The following is a 21,304-nucleotide window of genomic DNA, read 5'->3' as shown; positions in this document are numbered from 1 at the left end:
TTCAGTTTTAAAATTGCAAGTCTATCTATCTTTGATTGGTTACTTTCTTGGTACAATATTTGTTACTCTCCAAGAGTTTGACATTTTTAGACATAATAAATGTACTGGCATGAGTTTTAAGTTACAGTCTCTGTCAATTAGATTGGAGATTCTGATTTCCTTGAACATATTTTGAAGTTCTTGCCAGGATTTCCTTCATCTCACTTCTGTGTGATTGAGAAATTAATTCAAGTGATATTTGCAACTCATTTCAACAAAATGTTTGGATTGTCCAACATGATAACCTTAGTTTATGTAAAATACACCAAATTAACAAAATTTACCTGTTTTGTCTGTTGGATAACATTTCTCTTATCATCTTTTCATACTCTTATCTGCCATGGCCCATTGACTTAAAAGCCCTAGATTATTAACAAAATCCCTCAAGGGAATTTTGATTTTCTATGTTGTTTTCTCCAATTCATTAAAAGAGGATTGTACTTGTACTTGTATACCATTTCAAGTCCAGCAATGATCTTGAAATTAAATGAAATTACTTATATTTTGACCTGTGAATGATATACAAATAAATAAATGATCCATGCTGATGAGCTGCAATTAAAGAATTACAGAAAAGAAGTAAAAAAATCTAGGCTTTTGTGATGGAATTATCTTGTCTAGTGGCAATACTTTGTTGATAACAGAAGCCAGTTGTTGTTAAGAGTGATACCAAATTTCCTATCAAGGACTATGAAATTTGTACATTCTTTTTATAAAGTTTTATTGAGTTGGACTTACATATATTTACATATATTGTCTTCTTTGAACAGTTTATACATACTCAATTTGTTGATGTATAAATTCTCAAGAGACTTATGCTCCAGAAACTAAATAATTTTTTTCTCCACTATGAGAAATTAGATGCAAAACTACCTTTCACTGTTGTTTTGACAGTTGCTGCTCTGATTATTGCAAAACTGAAACAGTTGCATGCACTGAGAAACTGAACCTGAGCACCAGCTTTACCTATCAGAACAAAAGTAATTATGGGAACCAAAACATAGTAGGAAAATGTGTATTTACATTCTAAACTGGAGAGTTTTCTTCTGGTGATGGATTCACTAGTGGTAAATTTTTTTTTTGGCAGAAAAAAATATTTTTGGGCATCTGTAGCTGTACCTTTCTCTGACTCTCTAATGTTAGATGGTACACACCCTTTGTTCCAAGATCCAATGCAAGATCAAATGCAATTCTGTAATGCAAGTTTTAATCACAGTAGCCATGTTTATACCAAAGCTTTCTCTTGCACTCTGAAAGCAGCTAAATCAGCAAAATCAATTTATTGAAGGAAGTTGCCCTCTCATGATATGACTGTTTCTTTGCTATGACTTTTTCTACAGTGGACAATGAAGATGTCCTCTCTCCTGACAAGACAGATGGTGTGTCAAATGAACCAGCTATAAATGGCAAAATTGATTCATTAAAAAAGCAAATTGCTGTGGAGATGAAAGTAAAGCAAGGTGCAGAGAATATGTTAGCAATGTACAATGCTAGTGGATCAAAGAAGAAAGACACCAAACTTATTGCAGAAGCTCAACAAATGCTGGAAGACTCAAGGACAAAGATAGAAATTATTCGAATGGCATTACTACGGGAGCAACAGCAAGGACTGATAGGAAAGGAGGATGGAGTAGTGTCAGGTGGCGCAGGTGGTAAAGAGAATTCTGCACCAGGATTAGGACTCTCTCCTTTGGAATTTAGAATAGAAGATGTTCGTCATCATATTGAAATTGAATCTAGAGTAATTCATGGTGCAAAAAACATGATTAAGTTTTTACAAAAGTCTGGTCGTGATAGGAAAGGTTTAGAGGAGGTAAGTAGTTTTTATTCTAAAGAAAGTAAAAATGTATGATGTTAGTAGGACAAAAGTTGACAAATTTTGTGCCTTGTTTGAAAAGTAGTGCATTCCCAGAGTCATTTCTAAGACTACAGGGTAAAACAGCTTACAACAACTCTCAACTGCAGTAGCATCAAGAAGTCCTATCAATTTTCCTACTGGTTACCATGCAGGATTTGATAAACTTCATCAGTTTCAATTTCAACACAGGGCTTCTATCTCCAAGAATATTAGAAGGAGAGATGTGTCTCGATTTAACTGACTGGAAACTTTCCCTGCCTTTCCCATTTGTTGATTGCAGTCAACCAATGTTTGTCTGACAATTCCTTATATATCAAATACCTTTGATCATAAGACTTCAGTATCTGATAATTAATTCTTACAGTAATGTTAAAAAGACAGTTAACTGTGATGATTATTTAACTTGGGCTTTCTGGAAAAACTTAATTTGCTTCTTTGCTAAGCTTGGAAAGGAGAGTCACACTGTAGAGTTTATTGGCTCAATCTATTGAAAGCTATTCAAGAAATCTTGCAATTGCATTACAATCCTCAAAGGGGATGATGACCACATGATAACTTCAGATGTAGGTCATATGGTGTGTATTTAGTTGTGAATGTTAAACAAGTTTCACTGGGGACTCTAGGATTTCCTAAAGGGGAGGAAAACCTCATTCATCCTCTTGATCTTTATACCGATTCTCCCTGCTTTCTCAATGTGTCCTCTTCTAGCTGGCGAAGGGGTTAGTTAGAAAAAAGTAAATAACATTTTACTTTTGTTTGTTTTTTACCTAGGTTGAGAGGAGGTTTCATGAATCAAGTCAAAAACTAGACTTACTTCAGTGTTCACTTGCGAGACTTATGGGAGAACTATCTCCTGAACAAGCAGCTGTAGGTATTTATATAGATAAAGACTATATAACAACACCTCCATCTTACGCTGACCGCAAGGCTGTTGGCTTGGGAAAGCAACAATACACAGCAATAACTAAACCAGCAGCGCTGACTGGAGAATTATACGTAAGTATGCTAAGCCACAGTTTTATTGAAAGAGTAGAATTCAGTTTGACCATTACTGAGTGTGTGACATGCAAATATGGGTAATGAAAATTAAGGCCCTTGAAGAGGTGTTTATTCCTATGAAATGTGGGGCAAAGGCAAAATTTTGATTTCTGGTAAGTGTTGGATCCATAGTGGGTCAAACATTCTACATGCAGCCTTGAGCCACAGGGAACTTATGGTGTAATAGACTCTGTACTTGGTTTCCTGCTTTGTGGCTTGAAATTTTAATTATGTACTTTAGACCAATGATTAGTGAGTCATATAAGAGTATTACATGGAACTATTTGAAAAGTACATTATTTTGTATTTTATGGAATGCAAGTATTTTTGCTTATTAATTTTGTATTTTGTAGTAACTTCTGAACATTGCATTCATATATTACGCACTACTTAGAGGTGTTGGTGAGTGATCATCTTTATATTTTTCTCCTATCTGCTACAAAAGACATTTTCAAAGAGCTACAACTTGACTCTTCTTTCTCCAGGTCCACATAGTTGGCGCTGACAGGCTCCTGGCAGTTGTTCCTAATAGAGATCCTAGAAAAACAATCAGTTTAGCAATGGTGAGCCCAGATGGCAAGCTGGGAGACAGATCAGGTTCTAGCAAGAGAAAGAGTGGCTACAATAAATGGAATGCTGAAGAGAGTTTATCAGGTAATTACAGAAAGCCACATTATCAAATCTGTGGGATCAATGTGATCATGTCATGATTTTTGGAAACTTTTTCACAAGTCTTATGATATTGAATTTTTGTTTTACACTGTCCTGGTTTATGAATTTGCAGCCATCCAAACTCCTCGGACAAGTACTTTGTGTTAAAATTAAAAGACTTCCTGTGTTCACCTTTTGTCATTTTCCTTTTCACCATTCATGGACACAATTATTCCATTGCCTTGATATAGATGGAGAGAAGCACTTGCATCTCTCAATTAGCCTTTACACCTTTACATCAGTATGCTTATTCTCCATACTGTTCATATACATTTTCTAAGTTGCTAACAAGGAGAATTTGTCTGACAATTAAGAGCATCTTAAAGTGATCATTTCCTTTATTCTCATGACCTTTTACATTTGATTCAGTAGTGATACTGTAAGGAGAAAGTAGAAGCCTGACACTTTAAGGGGTTAAATAATTAATGTAACAGTAATATGCAACAAAATGGCAGGAGCTGAATCAAGCTCTCTCAACTCTTTCACCTCCAAAATCTCAGTAGTAATTCTGTTTACAGTCTGCAAAGTTTGTATAATTTGCTATTTTTTTGAAAAAAAAATCCCATTACTGCTATATTCTTCTTTATTGTCATCACTTTTCTGCTTGATATTCTATTGATGTTGTAAGGGGAAATTTGGTCTTGTTCCCTCGTGGGAGTTAAAGGGTCAAAGGCAGACAACTTTACTAGTTAGTTGATGAGCAAGATAAACTACTGAACTTCTGAGAAGTGTTTGATGGTTATGAATTGAGCACTAGACAATAAAATGTTCAAAGCATCTGAAACTGAAAGTCAAATGAGATATCTCTTCATGCATTACAGTAACTATATACGATATGATATTTCCTTTTTTCTGTTATTGTTAGTTGAAGTGTGTGCAGTCCTCAAATTGGATAATTGCTATGTGGGACAAACATCCTGGAAGACATTGGGAAAAGATTGTTGGAGTCAACAGTTTCACATTGAGTTAGACAAGGTAAAGAAAAAGAGATGATTCACACATTATGCAAATTGTAAAAATTGTAGCAATTTTCTGTCTCAATATTATATATTATAATCACATCAGTAGACATTATTTAGCATTGTTCACTCAACCTGAGGATATAACTTATTTTAGTGTATGATAACTCAAGTGATTGCCAGAGGTACAGCATCTTCTTCCATCTCCTATTTCTTAAGAAATATCATGAAATCTCACTGTGACTGTTTGGAAATAATTGCTTCAGTGTTTTAGTAGAGTTATATACAGCTTGATGTAATCAAGCTGAGCAATCATGATAATTACAAGTAACTCGATTTTGGGGGAAAAGATGAGGGCTGGGCTTGACTGTGGGCGATAACTTCTCAAATATAGGTGATGACTTCTGTAATTGAGTTACAGCTATAATTGCACTCAAAGCACTATTTTGGTTGTACATAAATACAAAATAAGCTAGAGGGAAATTTCGGGTAGATTGACCTAAATTATTATGACTTTCACCTTTATGGTGTACTTACAAGAGTTTCTTGTTTTCTTTTAGTCAAGAGAGATTGAGGTAGGGGTGTACTGGAGAGATCACAGGTCCCTCTGCGGTGTGGCATTCCTAAGACTTGAAGAGTTTCTTGACAATCAGCGGCATCAAATTCAAGTTCCTCTGGAACCACAAGGTTGCCTATTTGCAGAGGTTTGTTGCTTGTCTTCTTACTTTTTTATTTTTTCTTATTCTTGCACATGCGTGTATGTTTTTAAGGTATGATAGATTGCAAGGGAATGTGTAAATCTGATAATCTGCAGTTCTCCAGTTTGTCTAACTTACAGTATGAGTAATTCCATGTTAATTGATATACTCTCAGTATTGTCCATCATTTTGCTTTGGTTTTCATTTTTTCATGTTTAACTAGTGTTTGTACTGTTATGAAAGCTTTTTGACAGGACATCCTTATTACAAAATGAGTGTTAGGAAAAGTACTGCATGTTCCTAGAATATATTGCAATTGTGTGTTATTACTGTTTTAAATGTTTTAAGCAACCAACACACATGTAAATCAATGCAAAAGACAATCTTCACATCTGAAACCTTTGCATTTGGTTCTGTTTTGATCTTCCTTGTTTCTCAATATCCCATTATTTAAAGAACCTGTTTAGAGTACTTCTTTGCCAGGTCTCTCAGGGCAGCAGTGTCTTTCTTGATGAATTTTTGCTTTTGTACCACTTATTCTGCTCTAGAAAAATGTATTAAGCTCAAAACAGTTTCCCTTTGTTGATTTATACGGTTGGAAAATGAAATTTTTTGCTTCGATTTGCTTTTCACTTTGTGATTTCTTTTGAGTGAATTTGGATTTCCATAAGCATACTCTATTTAAGGCTTCACCACATTTAGAACCATGATGTTTGAATAATTTAGTTTTTGTATGAATTTTTTATATGTGATATGTTTCAAGTAGAAAGTAATTGTTACCATCTGCTTTCAAGACTGACAAATAAATGATATCAATAATAATTTGGTTTTTGAGCCTTGAAAAGGATGAAATCATTTCAAATGTTGAAATCATTTCAAATGTTGAAATCATTTCAAATGTTGAAATCATTAAAAATGTTGAAATCATTAAAAATGTTGAAATTCAAGTGATGATAGTTGATCATGCTGGCAGATGTTCAGAGTATATAATTGTTGTTGAAGGAAAATTTTCCAGAGTCTGTATTTTTTTTTTCTTTAGAGTGTTCATTTCATTACAGTTTTTAAGTTGTGATTTCAAAAAACTAGACCTATGTAATGTATTTTTTTTGCTATGATTTACTCACAAAGAGTTCATGTACACACCACATGCAGCATTTCTCTTGGTTTTTTCAACATCATTTGCATTTTCATCACTTTTTTCAGTGACTTATTTCCTTTGACAAATTGAAAATTTTCTCTTTGTTTTATATATGTCGTTAATGGGAAAAAAGTCTTGATTTGTGGGTTGGTGAAGAAACAAGTTCAATTCAGTACTTTTTTGAAAGTTTGTTCCTTTTTGTAACATCTAGGCTGTTCCACTTGATCTCCTGCCAGTATGTTTGTATGTGTGCCCAGTCTTCCTAATTACCATGCTTCAGTGGTTTTCTTTGTGTTTCCCTGCACATGTTCACTGTTTGAATTTTGGTGACAATCTTTGTAGTTTATGTGATCTATCAATGTGGACCTATGGGGCATGAAATTGTCATCTAATTTAAATACAGTCTTCCTGTTTCATGAAATGTACTGTGCTGAAAGTCTCCAGCCATTTTTTATATTTGTTCTATTGCAATTTCTGTTTTTCACACCTTTGGTTAAATTCAAAGTGTGTGAACTTCAAGATAAATTTACATAAATTTCGTGATCACTTGACCCAGGGTGAATCAAATAACATAGTTCTGTGGTGTAGTGAGAAATAATCCCCCTCAGAAGGGGGATGATTGAGTACAATTTTAATAACTCCTCTACTGCCAGATTTCAATATCACACATAAACATGGAAAATAGTATTCTATTTAAAGAAAATATATTTTTTTATCTTTTTTATGGTTTGCCTCTGGTCCTAGAAATGTTTGTATATTCTTACTTTTGAAAACCCTTTTTTTAAACCCTCCTAATAAAACTCCTCAGAAGAGGTGCCTATTATAAACACTTTCAGTAATCTGTGAATATGCAAATTAAATTTACATACTTTTCAGACAAGACAGGTGCTTGTGATTCAATGTTTGTATTGTTTCTGTCATGTGAAGCCAATGAAGCCTTACTCTTGGACAGGTTGTAGCAGGTGAATAGCTGTCATTGGCTGGTAAAATGATGAAAAAACTCCTAAGCAATTAAGAGGCAGCCAACTGAATCTTCCATGAAGTTTTAGAGCTTGATTGGTTTATGAAAGGGACAAAAATTATTGAAAATGCCTCCCCTGCTTTCACAGTGGCTGTGCTTCTCATGCTGATCTTTATTCATGAGCTTTTGGGCTTTTATGGCTTGATTATGGAAGGCCAAGGAGATTTGTTATTGGGTCAGGATATGCCAAGAATTCTGATCTTTGATCACCTAGGATATGCAGGTGGAATTATCTCAAATTTGTCTGATATTTGCAATTGAGAAGAGCTCAAAAACAGATCATATTTCCTCCTTCTTTTTTTGCCTCGGGCATGAAATGAAAGTTGGATTTGAAAGGCTTCCTGTTTGATCTTCATTTGGGCAAATGTACTATTTTACTTAAAATGCATTATTTAGTAATTTGAAAGGTGAGAACAAGTGGCCTGGCTGAAGGCCATGTATGGTGAAAATAATTAAGGCTGATTGAAATTCAGATTAGCTTGACAATGAATTACAGTGAAGATAGATCAGATATTGTGGGGAGAGAACAAAATGGCTTCCTTTATCAGGGAAGGCTTAACATCACAAGCCGCAAGATTGAGAAGATTTACAAGCAGTGGACCAAGGAACTGGAAAAACATGACTTTGAAGGTGTGAAATCAAGGAAGGTTGAAAAACTCCCTGTAAATTCTGAATGGAAATCCTCAAGGAAAGAAAACATCTGTGTGAATAGTAATGAGCATAATATTATGAGCAAGAAAAGCTTTGGACCTGGTGGATTTTCAGTTAAATATTCTGTTGATGACAAAAAGTTGCCTCCTTTTCGTACTGGAAAATATATTCCCAAGGATGATGTTTATTCCTGTGGCAATTGTGAACCCAATGAAAAATCATTGGCTTTGTCTGGGAAATCTAAGGAAAGCTCAACAGAGAAAATTGTGTCTGGTTTGAGTTCACCACCTCCATTTAGAACAGGGAAATACACACCAAATGATAATTCTATCTATGTGAAGAGCCCAGAAAAATTGGAAACACCATCTAGTTCTCCCTCTCATGGTTCACCAACACACAGAGCAAGAAGGCCATCTTCAGAGAAAATTGTTGGAAAACAAAATGGTTATTTTGCCAGTGGACGAAAATCACCAGGATCACCCAGAAATAGAACTCTAACAAAGTCTCCTGCCACAGAAGGAAAGAAAACTTCGTCACTTGAACAGATAAGTCCCACCACTTCAAGTACTGGTTCAGCAAAACTGAGATTAAAAATCTCAATAAGTCAGAGTGCGGAAATAGTCGGCAGAAATGCTTCATCTCACCCAAAAAGTTCTGCCATGGAGAATTATGTGAATTCAAGGACTAGAACCCGAAGTGAAAATATGCTGTCTATCAAATCTTCTCAGCGCCCTAAGAGTTCAGTTTTAGAAAACAGCACTCATCGATTCAAATCAATTGTACGAGATATTGACATAGGAGCTACTGAAAAATGTAAAGCGACTGTAAAAGCTCAAAGCAGACCACGTAGTGCTGTTTTGGATAACTCACTTTCTAGTCGTTTGCCTATGAAGATTGTAACAAGCACAAAAGGTCAAGCTTCTCTAGGAAGAAATCTAGTGTTGGATAGGTCCCCCAGTGGGGAATCCAAGAGATACCTCAGGAAGGGGTCAGATTCTTCAGAGAGAGGGCATCAGCGCTCTAAGACAACAACTTCAATCAGCAGCAGCTGCAGTGAAAGAAGTTACAATGCAGTGAGACTTAGAAAACCAAGGCGCATGCTTCATAGAAATGCTGCCTACGTCAAACCCAGAAAGAATAAAAACTACAAGCCTGTGGAAAGGAAACAAGGCTCTCTTCAAAAGAAACCTCCCAGGTCCCCAAGAAAGGGAAAACTGGAATCAGACAGAGTGGATGGATGTATTGCTGAAAAACCATCTGCTTCACAACAGTCATTTGTGTTTTCTTTATTCATGGACAAGTTTTGCATACGAACAAGAAAACTTAGGGATGGTGGCCTGAAAATCCCTACAATCAAGAGATATCGTGTGATGGTGTGGAAGATAAAAAGGATTTCATACCTGCTCTACGAAAAGGTGCTAATTATTTACTACAATTATTTTCATCTCTTTATCACTTGCTGTAAAATTTTAATTTATACCAAAATTGGTAGGATTTATAATGCTTTGCCATATCTGAAGGAAATTCTTACGCTGATTTCACTTTTAGTTGAACCACATGTGACACCATTGCATTTTGTTTAATACTGTTTTTTATCACAAGAGTATTCTTTTATTCCTTTCCTTCTGCCGGGTTAAATATCTCTTCTTTTCTTTCTCACTTTGCATGGTTTCAGTCTGGTTGATTCTTCTTTTGATGTTTGACAAAAATCTATACTGTGCCAGCATCTTCTGCATCTCAGCAAGAGAAACACATGAATGCATTTTTCTAAAATGTAGATCTTTTGTTGTTAATCTTGAAACCGCAAGGAAAAGAAATTGTTGTCTTTAAAAGCCAGGGGACACAGGGAACATCAGTTAATTTACTTCCCATGATTTAATTTTGCATAGTAACTCACAGTGGTGTAGAATTGATGGCAGAGTGTTTATTGGAGGGGAAAATTGATTGCATTTGTTGTTTCACTGTTATCATGCATGAAGGATAACTGTGTGTCTGCCTTAAATTATTATATTGAAGTTGGCTTCGTGGACATACCATGTACACTTGTGTCATCCCATGATTATTCTGAATATTGTTTTTGTGACAAGTGGGTTTGTCAGCATGTATTGCAGTAAATAATTTTTTTTTCTGTCATTATTATTCACACATGAGTTGTTTTGGTTTTTTGAATATATGGGCATCATAAGTAAAGAGCATTTTAAAACACAGCTGTTCTTTGTTCTTAGGTGCTCTCCATTGACTTATTCCATTGTGTTCAAATACAGCTATACATCAGAAACTTCAGCATGCTATGTCTTGCATTGAATAATATTTCCTCAAAGCCATTTGTCAAATAGTGAAGCTTGCCAAATTAAGAAACATAAAGTTGTATCATGGATTTACCAATATTTGAAATAGATAAAGCTGGGTGTGGAATAGTATTTTTGTAATTTTTGCAATTTTTGTTCTTCTGATCAGCATATTTCCTGCCATTATGGAGCAATTTACAGTTGGAATAAATGCAGTTATAACTGACAACTGGTTCTTGATAACGGGAAGCAGGTTGAATTTTTTGATAGGGTCACTTCCACACAAAAAAAAAGAAATAAAAAATAGAATATTTGATTTTTTCCAATTGATGATTATTGCCACTGAATTCAAAGCTCTAAAAGTGGAGAGAAATTACATTACCTCCTCCCTTGAGTTTATTTGTACTTGTTGTTAAAAGTGCAGGATGTTTTCAGTTTGGCCACCACCTGTTGTTTCTGAGCCATTAATAATTAATCTTTCAAAGGAAAAACCAAATCTTGTTGTATGAAGCCATCCTAGACCTTGGGTTTTTCTCAAGGATGATCATTCTAAATTGTACTATGTTTGTGTTTCCTTTTAAATGTGTGAATCAGGTTACATTTCTTAACCCAATGGTGACAAAAAAGCCAAGACTTCAGCGGCAGAAGAAGTTGTTTCACATTCAAAAAGGTGAGAACTATTGATAGTTTTTATGTTAATTCATTATCACTGGTGCTAGATATTCCTCTTCTTAAGGTTTTTTATTTCATTGAGAATTTTCCAAGTCAAGGTCATTTAGATAAATTTATCCTCTAATGTCGTAGTATCATAGTGTTCAATGAGTTTTGTTAAAATAAACTTGGTTGTGAATTTTGTTGATGGTTAAACTTGTAACTCTAACATGTGCTTTGTTCAAAATTAAATCATTTGATTTTATGAGAATGACTTTTTGCAGTTACATGTATGTACCATTTGTACACTGATTTCATATTTTCAAGTTTATTCATCATATCTATTCAGGTGTAGGTTAAAATGTTGTAGTATTTATGAAATGAATTGTGCCAGAGATATAGATGGTTTGTTATAATATTCATGAACAACTGTAAGAGCCATCGATGTGCATCCTAACTTTCTTCCCATTTCAAGACTTTGTTGAGTCTTTATCACTGCCCTTCTAATCCCATTTTACAATTGATGATTGCAACAAATTATATCATAAGCTGATTATTTCTCGGTTATAGATCATTATCTCTAAAATGCTTTTGAGAAGTCTTTTGAGTGGATTAAGAAACATTCTAGTGGAAATTTTACACACCTCATAGCCCAATTATCAATCCTAGCAGGCTCAAACAAGGATGTTTGCACTAAAATTTCATTAGTACAAGATAAATATAGAATAAAAATATTTTTTCCTTCCTTCATTTTTGTACCTCTAATATGACTTAACTTGTTGTAAAGAGGAGAAAAGAGATAAATTGTTTGAAAATATCCAAAGCAAGATAAAACAAGTTGGAATCATAACATCAAAATTAAACCAGCACAACAGTTTTAAAAAAAAAACTGTACATTCCTGTTACTTTCATAGTGCAGCTCTGTTCATCTTGAAAATATAACAATCAAAGATTTGGTTATTTTAACCCCTTTTAGAAGCTTGTTCAGGGCCACCACAAACAAATGTTTCTTTTTTTTCTTTTAAGCCCATTGCTGTAACACTGAGTTGAACCTACATTGTTGATAATTGTGTTGGAAAATATTGGCTCTTTGAATTAGACAATATCAGTAATTAAAAGACAAAGTTATTGATCAACAGGGTTTAACTGTTTAAGCAAGAAAGGAAGTTATATTTCGCTCAGGTGCATTTAGGGCTCTAACTGTATTCTGTGATGGGTTTTTCTTCACAGGGAAAAATTTCCTGCGAGCTGGTCAAATGAACACAAATGTTGCAACATGGGCAAGACTCCTGAAAAGGGCAGCTCCACCAAATTGTTCAACAAACAATTCAACATTGAGCCCAAATTCTACATCATCCTCAAGGCAAGTATACAGGGAACATCAAGGATAAGATATAAGTGAGGCAAATTCATCACTCTGGTTTCACTAAGCTAATGTGGAGACACCAGGGAAGTTTGCTGAATGTTCCCTGAACATCATTTTTTCCCATGGTTGATGAGTGCAAGGAGTTGACCATGCTATTGCAATGGCAAAGTTGTAATTAATTTTGCTAAGCTCAGGAGACTCATAATTCATTTAAGTTCCATCTCTCTGTCAAGTATGCCAATCAGTGATCCAGCAAAGTGTTGACTACATGACTGATGTTGCCACTGGCTTTCAAGTTGTGTCAGTCGTCAAGTTTCTGAACAAGTAGGCACATCCCTGATAAGAATCTTTTCTGTCCAGATGTGTGCTCTGAATTTTAAAATTAAAATTTTTTTGTTTCTTCCGTAGTGCCCAACAAGGTTCTCAAATGCAAACACCTCCTAGACAACCAGACTTTGACAGCACCACCCCAGCCAAAGGGCAGAAATCAGCAAACAGTGGTGAAAAACAATCAAGCTCAAGCACTAAGAGTGCGGTCAATGAAAATGAAGTCCAGGTATGATTGAAGAATAAACTGGCCCAATTTAAACATGCCTTTCTTATAGCATAAGTCCTTGCAATTCTCTCAACATCAAATGACTGTGTCATAAAACTGTTAATCTAATGCAGCAGCTATGAATTGATTGCTTAACACTTTAACTCCTAAAATGTAATTGTTAATTCTACCCTAGTGGAATGTAGTAATTGTCTAATTCCTCCTTGTAAATCAAGTACAGAAAATTTGCTCTTACATCAAGATAGCAACTTCTACCTTTTAAGTTTGAGTATTTTTATTACCTGTTTGCTGGACAATGCATGGATTTTATAGGGAGAAGTTACACGTTAATTGTTTCTGGAAGTTAAAGGGTGAATTGAGTACAATTCAATAGTATTAAAGCATCTATGCAGAAAGGCTTGAATGGAAAAATTAAATTGAATCTTCTCTCGTGTTGAATCTTCTCTTGTGCTGGTGCATACTCCCTTCATGACATACGGAAAAGGAAAATGAGAAAGGGCCCCTCTGATTTAATTATAATCAGTTACATTAAGTTGTTTTTGGAATTTTTCTAAATGAGTATGATGTATGATTACCTTTCTATTAAATGGGTATGAATTGTTATTTATTAAATATATTTACCTCTATTGTTTAGCTCTTACATTCAAAGTAGATGTTATGTATTGTTTCAGGATGCTCTTTCAGCATTTGGATTCCTTGACAGCCCTCAAAGTCCACCAAGACCAAACATACAGACAGCCCCACCAAAACCAAGCCCTCCTGTTAGGAGAAAGTTAGTGTTCACTTTTTTTTTAATGCTGCTTTCTTCAAAGGATTGATTCGCTCTAAAATTTTAATACTGTATTTCTTCACCTATAAGCCAAGCAATTTTTTCAGAATTTGACACAAAAGTTTTGGATTTTTTTCAAGAGAAACGGGGTTCAGCTTATAGCTGAGGGTTTGGGGTTCAAAAACAAGCACAATTGCAAATTTAATGTTAATGGGAAATGACCATAAATTCCATGACTGCGGCACTCTTTACGTGACATGTTTTAAAATGGTCATGACAACAAAGTTTTCTGACCATCAATTAGACACTTTGCTTTCCATGCATTGAGAGACAATCTCACTCAACTAGGCAAAACTCTGCTCATTTCACTTTACAAATGAAATATGGTAGTTGCAGGGAACTTTTGGGAAGTGTCTGCATAGGAGGCATAGTGAATTAAGGGCTATTTCTGATCTGGCAGTCTTATTTTTAAATCCTATGCTGATCACTGGAGAGATTTGTTCTTGAATAGGTCAAATTGAATCCCTCCACCACGATTGATAATATATACAGGTCTTGCTCCAGCCATTTGGTTATGTGCTCTTACAAATGTCTTGATCCATTTGGAACTTTTTTCTCTGATTTTTGTTGTATAATGCCTTTAAACTAGCAGGAGTAGCTAGGTGCTCTTTGAAAAAAAGAGAAAGAAAATAATTTGAGGTCTTATCATTAACAATTTCTTTGTTTTAGCATCGCAATTCTTACTTTTTTTTACTTTGTTGTGACATGTAGATCTTAAGTAAACACATGCAGATACTTGACTGAGTGAAAACAATTTAGAATACAACCATCAAAAGATGGTGACACACACAGCTTTTGTACCTTTGGAACTGCTGAGACTTTGATGCTTCTGTTAGCAAGTGATGTTGTGCACTTATGATATACTTTCCTTTCTATAAAAACCTCTCTATTTTTTTTCCTTAATACAGACCTCCTTCACCTCCAACTAGTTCAACAAGTCATATGAACATTGACAGCTTTCGCTGCATTAGTGTGTTAGGTAGAGGACATTTTGGAAAGGTAAGTTGCAGTGTTATATGAGCAACCACATTATATTTTACTCATTTCTATCAAAGCTACCAAGAAGGGTGATCTCCAGACCATCCAGATGGATTGGCAAGTTATTTTACTTCCTAGGAACAGACCTTTTGCCCTCTGGAAGAGATTCTGCTGTTCTGAGCCCTGCGCTCTTCAGAAACTTAGCCTAACCTTTGTCCTCTGAAAAAGATTATTGTTATGATACTTTATTAGGTTAAGGCTGCATTACCATAGAAATCATTTTTTACCTGTGTTGGTTGACCTTTTTCTGCCCTTACATATTTATCATTAATTAACAGAAGCACCTTTGTAATCATTGGGAAGGAGTATTTTTGGAATAAGGGATGCAATTGCAATTCACTTAGTTTTAGTCTAAATAATTTTTTCCTTTTCTCATGGTACCAGGTTATTTTAGCAGAATACAGGAACACCAATGAATTGTTTGCAATCAAGGCTCTGAAAAAGGGTGATATTATCGCAAGAGAGGAAGTTGAAAGGTAGGCTTTTGGGGCTAAGTGAATTTTAAAACAGTTGTTTGTTTTATTTAAATTTTAAAGCTTTATTAGAAGTCAAGTTAGAAATGTTTGAAAACTTTTTCAGTATTTTTGAGACAAGGACCTCATCATTAACCTAAGCTACGTATGTTACAGATTAATGTAATGGATTACAGTTGAACTTGTATTAGGCAGCATCACATTAAGCGGTCACCCAGTATTGGACAGTCATATGTCAAAGTCCAGAATTTTTTTTCCTTGATCACTATAATTTTGACCTCTATTAAGTGATCACCTCTATTAAGTTGTCCTGGTCACCCTTAACTAAGTCCCAATTCCCTGTTTTAATTGTCTTCCACCTGTATTGAACTGTCGCTGAAAGTGGAACCACTCAAATAAAAGTAAGAATAATCTTTTGAGTAATTTTTAATCCATGTTTCTCTCCCAAAATCAAAGAGATTCCATACATCAAGTGGTCCATTATGGCATTAAGTGGCATTGTTTATTGTACTTATATAATACCCAAAGTCTGTGGTACCTGTTTAAAGTGGTCAACCTGCTTTAAGCGGTCAATCTGTATGAAGCGGTCACCCCACTATTCCCCGTGGGTGACTGTTCAATACAGGTTCAACTATATAGTCTTAATGCTTGTTATATTAAGAGCTTTACATTTACCTGGCTATCTTTTATTTTGCAGTCTATTATCAGAGAAAAGAATTTTCTTGACAGCAAACAAGATGAGGCATCCATTTCTAGTTAACTTATTTGCCTGCTTTCAGACCCATGTAAGTTTGATATGAATATTATTGCAAGTCATTTGTTTCCCTGTGTGACTTACTTAGCAGTTTGGCCTTTTGCATTTTGGTTCCTCCCTTCCACATTGTGGGTAAGGTATCATCCCACCCCTGGGTTTCTCTGGCATGGTCATCATAGTAACCTTGTTGCTTACATGATTGAATCCCTTGACTGTCTCCACATTTTGACACCTACCTACCCTCCAATCCCAATGACACAGTCTTCTTCATTTTGCTTATCTTTTAAGTAGTTCTTCTATTAGATTTGTTGACAGATTTTTTTTTGTTTTATTTGAATAGGAACATGTGTGTTTTGTAATGGAGTATGCACCTGGAGGTGACCTTATGATGCACATACATGCAGATGTCTTCTCAGAACCAAGGACAGTGTAAGTACTCTTCCATGTAATATGTAAACCTAAACATTGTTTTGTGGTGATATCTGTTGATGTTGTGGGAAAGGCACTGGGCTTCATCTTAAATAAACTGTGTTTGAGCCTGGAAAATGGCCATCTTCTTGCACTGCTAAGAAAGGCAATTTTCCTGTCATAGTGAGTTTCTCCCCATTGGGCTTAAATTACAGCATTTGCTGGCTGAGGAAAACCTCGTGTCCTGTTAGAGAAACCTCATGAAATACCAGGATGACCAGCTATTTGCATCCCATCCTGGAAGGGGGGGGCTTCACTTCTCATTACTGAGTGTTCCAAAATAGGATATGAACGTCAGTAACTACTGTATGCGAGTCGGTCTCATGGAAGGCATTGCAGTCTGTCTCTTCAAAGAATATCAAGCTCATTCAGTTTAGTACTGGTAGTCGTTTTCTTGAGCCACTTTGCTCACCTATTACAAAACTATATCATAAGTGTATGATTTTCATTTACCGTAAAAGTGGTCTCCTCGGGGAAAAAGTAATTCGGTCCATCTTTTAAAATGAAATGCTGCTGTATTGTTTTCAGGTTTTACACATCATGTGTAGTGTTAGGATTGCAGTATCTCCACGAACACGAAATAGTTTATAGGCAAGTAAATTCGCCTAACATTTTGTTGTCTTTGTTTACTTTGACTGGCAGACGTTGTTATGGTTAAAGGGTTGTATACACGTTTCAAGTATTTCTTCGTGAAAGGGTCAAGGCAGTGTTGATTTGTATGAACCATGTAAAAAAACTCGAGTTGTGCGTTTAATTCGTGTTTTATTTCAAAGAAACTGGGTAATGAAAAGTCAAAGTCTTTAGCTAGGGAAGCGCGATAGAATGTCAAGGTGTGGTTGTTATTGTCTTTTCTATTTTTATTTTCATTGTTATTACTATTATTATGTGGTATATAGATAAATTCCTGTATATTAAGCAATTATTCAGCGAGTGCGCGTTGGACATGAGATGATAAATAGCCAAACACTTCCGGTAGATAATTAAACTTTTCCGGTTTAACTCGTCTTTATGCACGCGCAGGTATAATGGATAAGCCAATGAAAACACTTAAATTGCATTATCGAATGATCTCCTTTTTAATTATTATTATTATTATTATTATTATTATTATTATTATTATTATAGCACAAAGGTCAATTCTCAAAACCATACCATGTGTTATTGGGTTAAGTAATTTTGTAATTATACGCAGTTGTTTCAGTGTGCTTAAGATGAGGCACTTCACATTCTAGGGATTTGAAGCTGGACAATTTATTACTGGATTCTGAGGGTTACGTCAAGATTGCGGATTTTGGTTTATGTAAAGAAGGAATGGGTTTTGGAGCAAGAACAGGCACCTTCTGTGGAACCCCTGAGTTTTTAGCCCCTGAGGTTAGTGCACGATTGAATTAGAGATGTTCTGCTCTCATTTGTTCATTTTTTGGGGGGGGGGGAGGGGGGGGACGGACAGGCTTGGTGTTTAAAAATTCAGATGTTCTTTCCATTTTTTCGAAGTCAACACATTGTTACTCACTTTCTACTTTCAGGTTCTTACAGAAACTTCGTACACGCGAGCTGTGGACTGGTGGGGTCTTGGAGTGCTCATATTTGAAATGCTGGTCGGAGAAGTAAGTTACCATTATAAAAACAACATTATCCTTGTGTTACGAGAAAAGCGTGCGATAATTCACCGGCATCTTTTTTTAACTGCGAGTAAAGGGTCAGTAGACACTCTCAATACTAATGTTAATGAGTGTTGACTTCGCGAACAAATTGATAAAGTCAGAGGCAATTTAGGAGGTTTGGAAATGCGTTGAAGGAATTTTCCACCTTGTTTACTTAGTATTTCAAAGTGAAAGACTGGTTTGCAGCTAATGAATTTTGGAAATGCTCAATGAAATGGTTCAACTCTTGCGAATAATAGCGGTTTTGTGAGTACGTTGTTTAAAAACTTTACCATTCCTTACTTTTCTAGTCACCGTTTCCAGGAGATGATGAAGAAGAAGTTTTCGACTCTATTGTTAATGATGAAGTTCGATATCCAAGGTTCCTTTCAACAGAAGCCATTGCTATCATGAGAAGGGTGAGTCTTGGGGCTGTTATCAGCAATAAACGTGAAATGTTAATTCTTCTTGCTAGCTAACTTGAATCCTGTTATGTTTAGAGTTTGGTTTAATATCAATGCTATGCTCATCTTGCTTTTTTGGTTGTTTAATATATTCTCTAATAGTGTCCTTGTTTTGGTGTTTCTCTTGGCAATTGTTCTGTAAACAGGAAATTGTCTGTGTCTAGATGTACAGTAAGTGGTTATTTTATCCGTAATTAACCATTGGAGAAAGAAATTACGACGAAAGCGCAGATTCTTAGTTGATAATTTTTTTTTACTAGTCCATCGTGTGTTTGCGCTTGCAATAGAACAAGTTTTCTTTCATCAGGTTCTTTCAGTTTCACTGATTTGTTTCTTGTTTTCAACCCACTTTAGTTATTGAGGCGCAATCCCGAAAGACGGTTAGGAGCCAGTGAAAAAGATGCAGAGGATGTCAGGAAACAGCCATTCTTTAGGGTAACTGATGATCTTTCCTGTTTATTTGTCTGGTAAACTGGGAGCAAACTTGGTACAAAGTGCAAATGGAAATGCACCTGTCAACATTTCTGGGAAGGTTAAAGGTTAAACTCTGAAGTGATTCCACGTGAGCTTGAAGGCCCGTTATTAAGTTCAGTGTAAATGCTAGATTTTTATCTCATTTTAGTTTCTTTAAATTGGAAAATAATAATATTGAATGGTTACTTTCTGTCTCTTGTTGTTAGGATATGAACTGGGATGATCTCCTCGCTCGAAAAGTTCGACCCCCGTTCGTTCCAAGTGTGGTAAGTTTTTGTTTTTTATGCTAAACTAGTAAACATTCGCTTTTACAACATACGTCGTGTTTCACACTTCAGTTTGAGTCTTCTATTAGTTCCACCCTTCAAGAAAATGTTTAGACTGTTTCCACTATTTTTCCGTAATCCTTCTTTTCGAATAATGTAGAAATATTAGCTTGACCGAGTCCATATTTGTAGCCTAAAAAGCCTTCGCCGTTAAGGGTTTATTTATTCTATCATAATTATTGTCTTTTTTTTACGTTTTGGGAAATATTCCGAGCTGTGTTTGCGAGTTGGAACGATTTATTGGTTCTAAGTGTGGTTTTACAGTCGTTGATAACCTAGCAAGCCTCGCTACAAAGCCTGAAGCATTTTAAGTAATGCCAAAAAACGTAATGAAAGTTCTGATGTTTCTTTGTAGAGACACGCGGAAGATGTGAGTAACTTCGATGAAGAGTTTACCTCAGAAGAACCTGTCTTGACACCTCCAAAGGAAGCCAGACCGTTGAACAGTGAAGAGCAGGTGAAAATCCTCTTGCTGGTTTTCAACTTGGGTGAAGGCAAAAAATATGCCGCAGAGTCAGGAAATTTCCTTCGGTTCTCTTTTCTCTAAAGTGGTCTCAACGTCTGAATGTTAATTCTCATAACTGGGGACTTAAAGACCTAAAAGATTTCTTTGTTACCCTGTCCTTAGAATTTGATGCTAGAAAAATTTTAAAAATGCTAAAAAACCCAACCCGTTAGCTGACAATTTACTAACTATTTAATTCCTGTCTCAGACAACGTATTTAAATGGCCTGGAGAATTTTACATCATTCCTAAGAACTGCAGGAACAAGTCTGATGCCTTTACCTTGGGGAAGTCGACCCGTTCGTGTTTGTTCCATTGTTTTCCTTGTGCAGGACCTAGAGTAATAGAGTAAACCAGTTTCCCTATAAAAATTTATTTTAATTTTCAAATGTGACAGTAATGGCTTTCTCTTCTTCTACAGGTATTGTTCGCTGATTTCAATTACACGGCCGACTGGTGCTGAGAGCATTCAAAAGCGAGCGATTATTTTATAGAGTAGTTTAGCTAGTGACGGATTTTCATTTTTACAGTCCCCAGGAGCAGCAGCTCAGTTGTAAAGCAGTTTTATGAAAGAGAAAAGTGCAATGATTTTATTTTTATCTTAACGGGCTTGTATTTCCCCTTCATCGTTTTCCTCATCTCCGCCACGCTGAGCAGATGGCGTAAAGTGTAGTTTGGGATGTAAATATATATGTAACAAACGTTGTCGCCAATCTTAACACTTAATTCTGGCTGGTTTGGCTCTATTTTTGAAGAAACAATTGCGCGCGCTCTGAGAAATAACAGAGAAGTCGCCTTATTATTCTTTGTACCATAACTTGAAATTACTCGAAGAATGTTCACAACTTTCGTGGGATTTTGATACAACATTTCTCCTTTGAATCTGTTGCTAAAGACTTATAGCTTGTCTAGAATGTTTATATTATTATTATTTGTGGCGGGGAGAATACCACCGAATGAAGACAACGACTAACACATTCCATCTCGTGCACGAACCGAAAGTAATAAAATTTAACTTACTCCTTAAGTTTCTCAGTACTGTTGATTTTCTGAAATACAAGATGGTCGTTAGTTTTTGTCCTCCTTTGGTGGAAGAGAACTGAAATTAGAAATGATCTTACAATTAAACTTGTACATAATAAGAAAATTCTCTGCCAGGAGATTGTATATCATTTATTTTACAGTATCAATTTGAAATTAAACCTTGACGGATTTGAGTTTAATAGTCGGAATATTTGATTTATATTACCAATAAAGAGTCTACGGTTTGTTTTGACTTTCATTTTAAATCGACGTGAGGGATGCTGCATTCAGTATGTGGCGCGTTTAGATAATAAATTCTTGTGAACCCTTTGAA

The 21,304-nt window shown here is 35.5% G+C and overlaps 1 protein-coding gene across 2 annotated transcripts in view; it reads left to right on the top strand.

Moving 5' to 3' along the window:
• Positions 1 to 21,304, top strand: part of LOC113677162 (serine/threonine-protein kinase N2) — a 23,422-nt gene extending 2,118 nt beyond the window's left edge. The window contains exons 3-23 of one of the 2 annotated variants that reach the window (XM_027193924.2): positions 1,380 to 1,852; positions 2,669 to 2,893; positions 3,421 to 3,589; positions 4,512 to 4,621; positions 5,166 to 5,309; positions 10,996 to 11,071; positions 12,283 to 12,415; positions 12,827 to 12,974; positions 13,646 to 13,746; positions 14,712 to 14,802; positions 15,226 to 15,317; positions 16,012 to 16,099; positions 16,409 to 16,497; positions 17,065 to 17,127; positions 17,769 to 17,907; positions 18,063 to 18,143; positions 18,491 to 18,598; positions 18,998 to 19,078; positions 19,324 to 19,383; positions 19,799 to 19,900; positions 20,369 to 21,304. In XM_027193924.2, the coding sequence (XP_027049725.2) occupies positions 1,380 to 1,852; positions 2,669 to 2,893; positions 3,421 to 3,589; positions 4,512 to 4,621; positions 5,166 to 5,309; positions 10,996 to 11,071; positions 12,283 to 12,415; positions 12,827 to 12,974; positions 13,646 to 13,746; positions 14,712 to 14,802; positions 15,226 to 15,317; positions 16,012 to 16,099; positions 16,409 to 16,497; positions 17,065 to 17,127; positions 17,769 to 17,907; positions 18,063 to 18,143; positions 18,491 to 18,598; positions 18,998 to 19,078; positions 19,324 to 19,383; positions 19,799 to 19,900; positions 20,369 to 20,410 (2,615 nt within the window). In that variant the 3' untranslated portion in view covers positions 20,411 to 21,304. Of the gene's footprint in view, positions 1 to 1,379; positions 1,853 to 2,668; positions 2,894 to 3,420; positions 3,590 to 4,511; positions 4,622 to 5,165; positions 5,310 to 6,797; positions 9,529 to 10,995; positions 11,072 to 12,282; positions 12,416 to 12,826; positions 12,975 to 13,645; positions 13,747 to 14,711; positions 14,803 to 15,225; positions 15,318 to 16,011; positions 16,100 to 16,408; positions 16,498 to 17,064; positions 17,128 to 17,768; positions 17,908 to 18,062; positions 18,144 to 18,490; positions 18,599 to 18,997; positions 19,079 to 19,323; positions 19,384 to 19,798; positions 19,901 to 20,368 lie in introns of those variants that run through there. The other variant, XM_027193922.2, reaches the window with a different exon arrangement.

Source organism: Pocillopora damicornis, chromosome 4 (genome assembly GCF_964200805.1).
Source record: "Pocillopora damicornis chromosome 4, jaPocDami1.2, whole genome shotgun sequence".
Lineage (NCBI taxonomy): Eukaryota > Metazoa > Cnidaria > Anthozoa > Scleractinia > Pocilloporidae > Pocillopora > Pocillopora damicornis.
The sequence above is the reverse complement of the archived record's forward strand: the minus strand, read 5'-3'. Positions and strand labels throughout refer to the sequence as shown.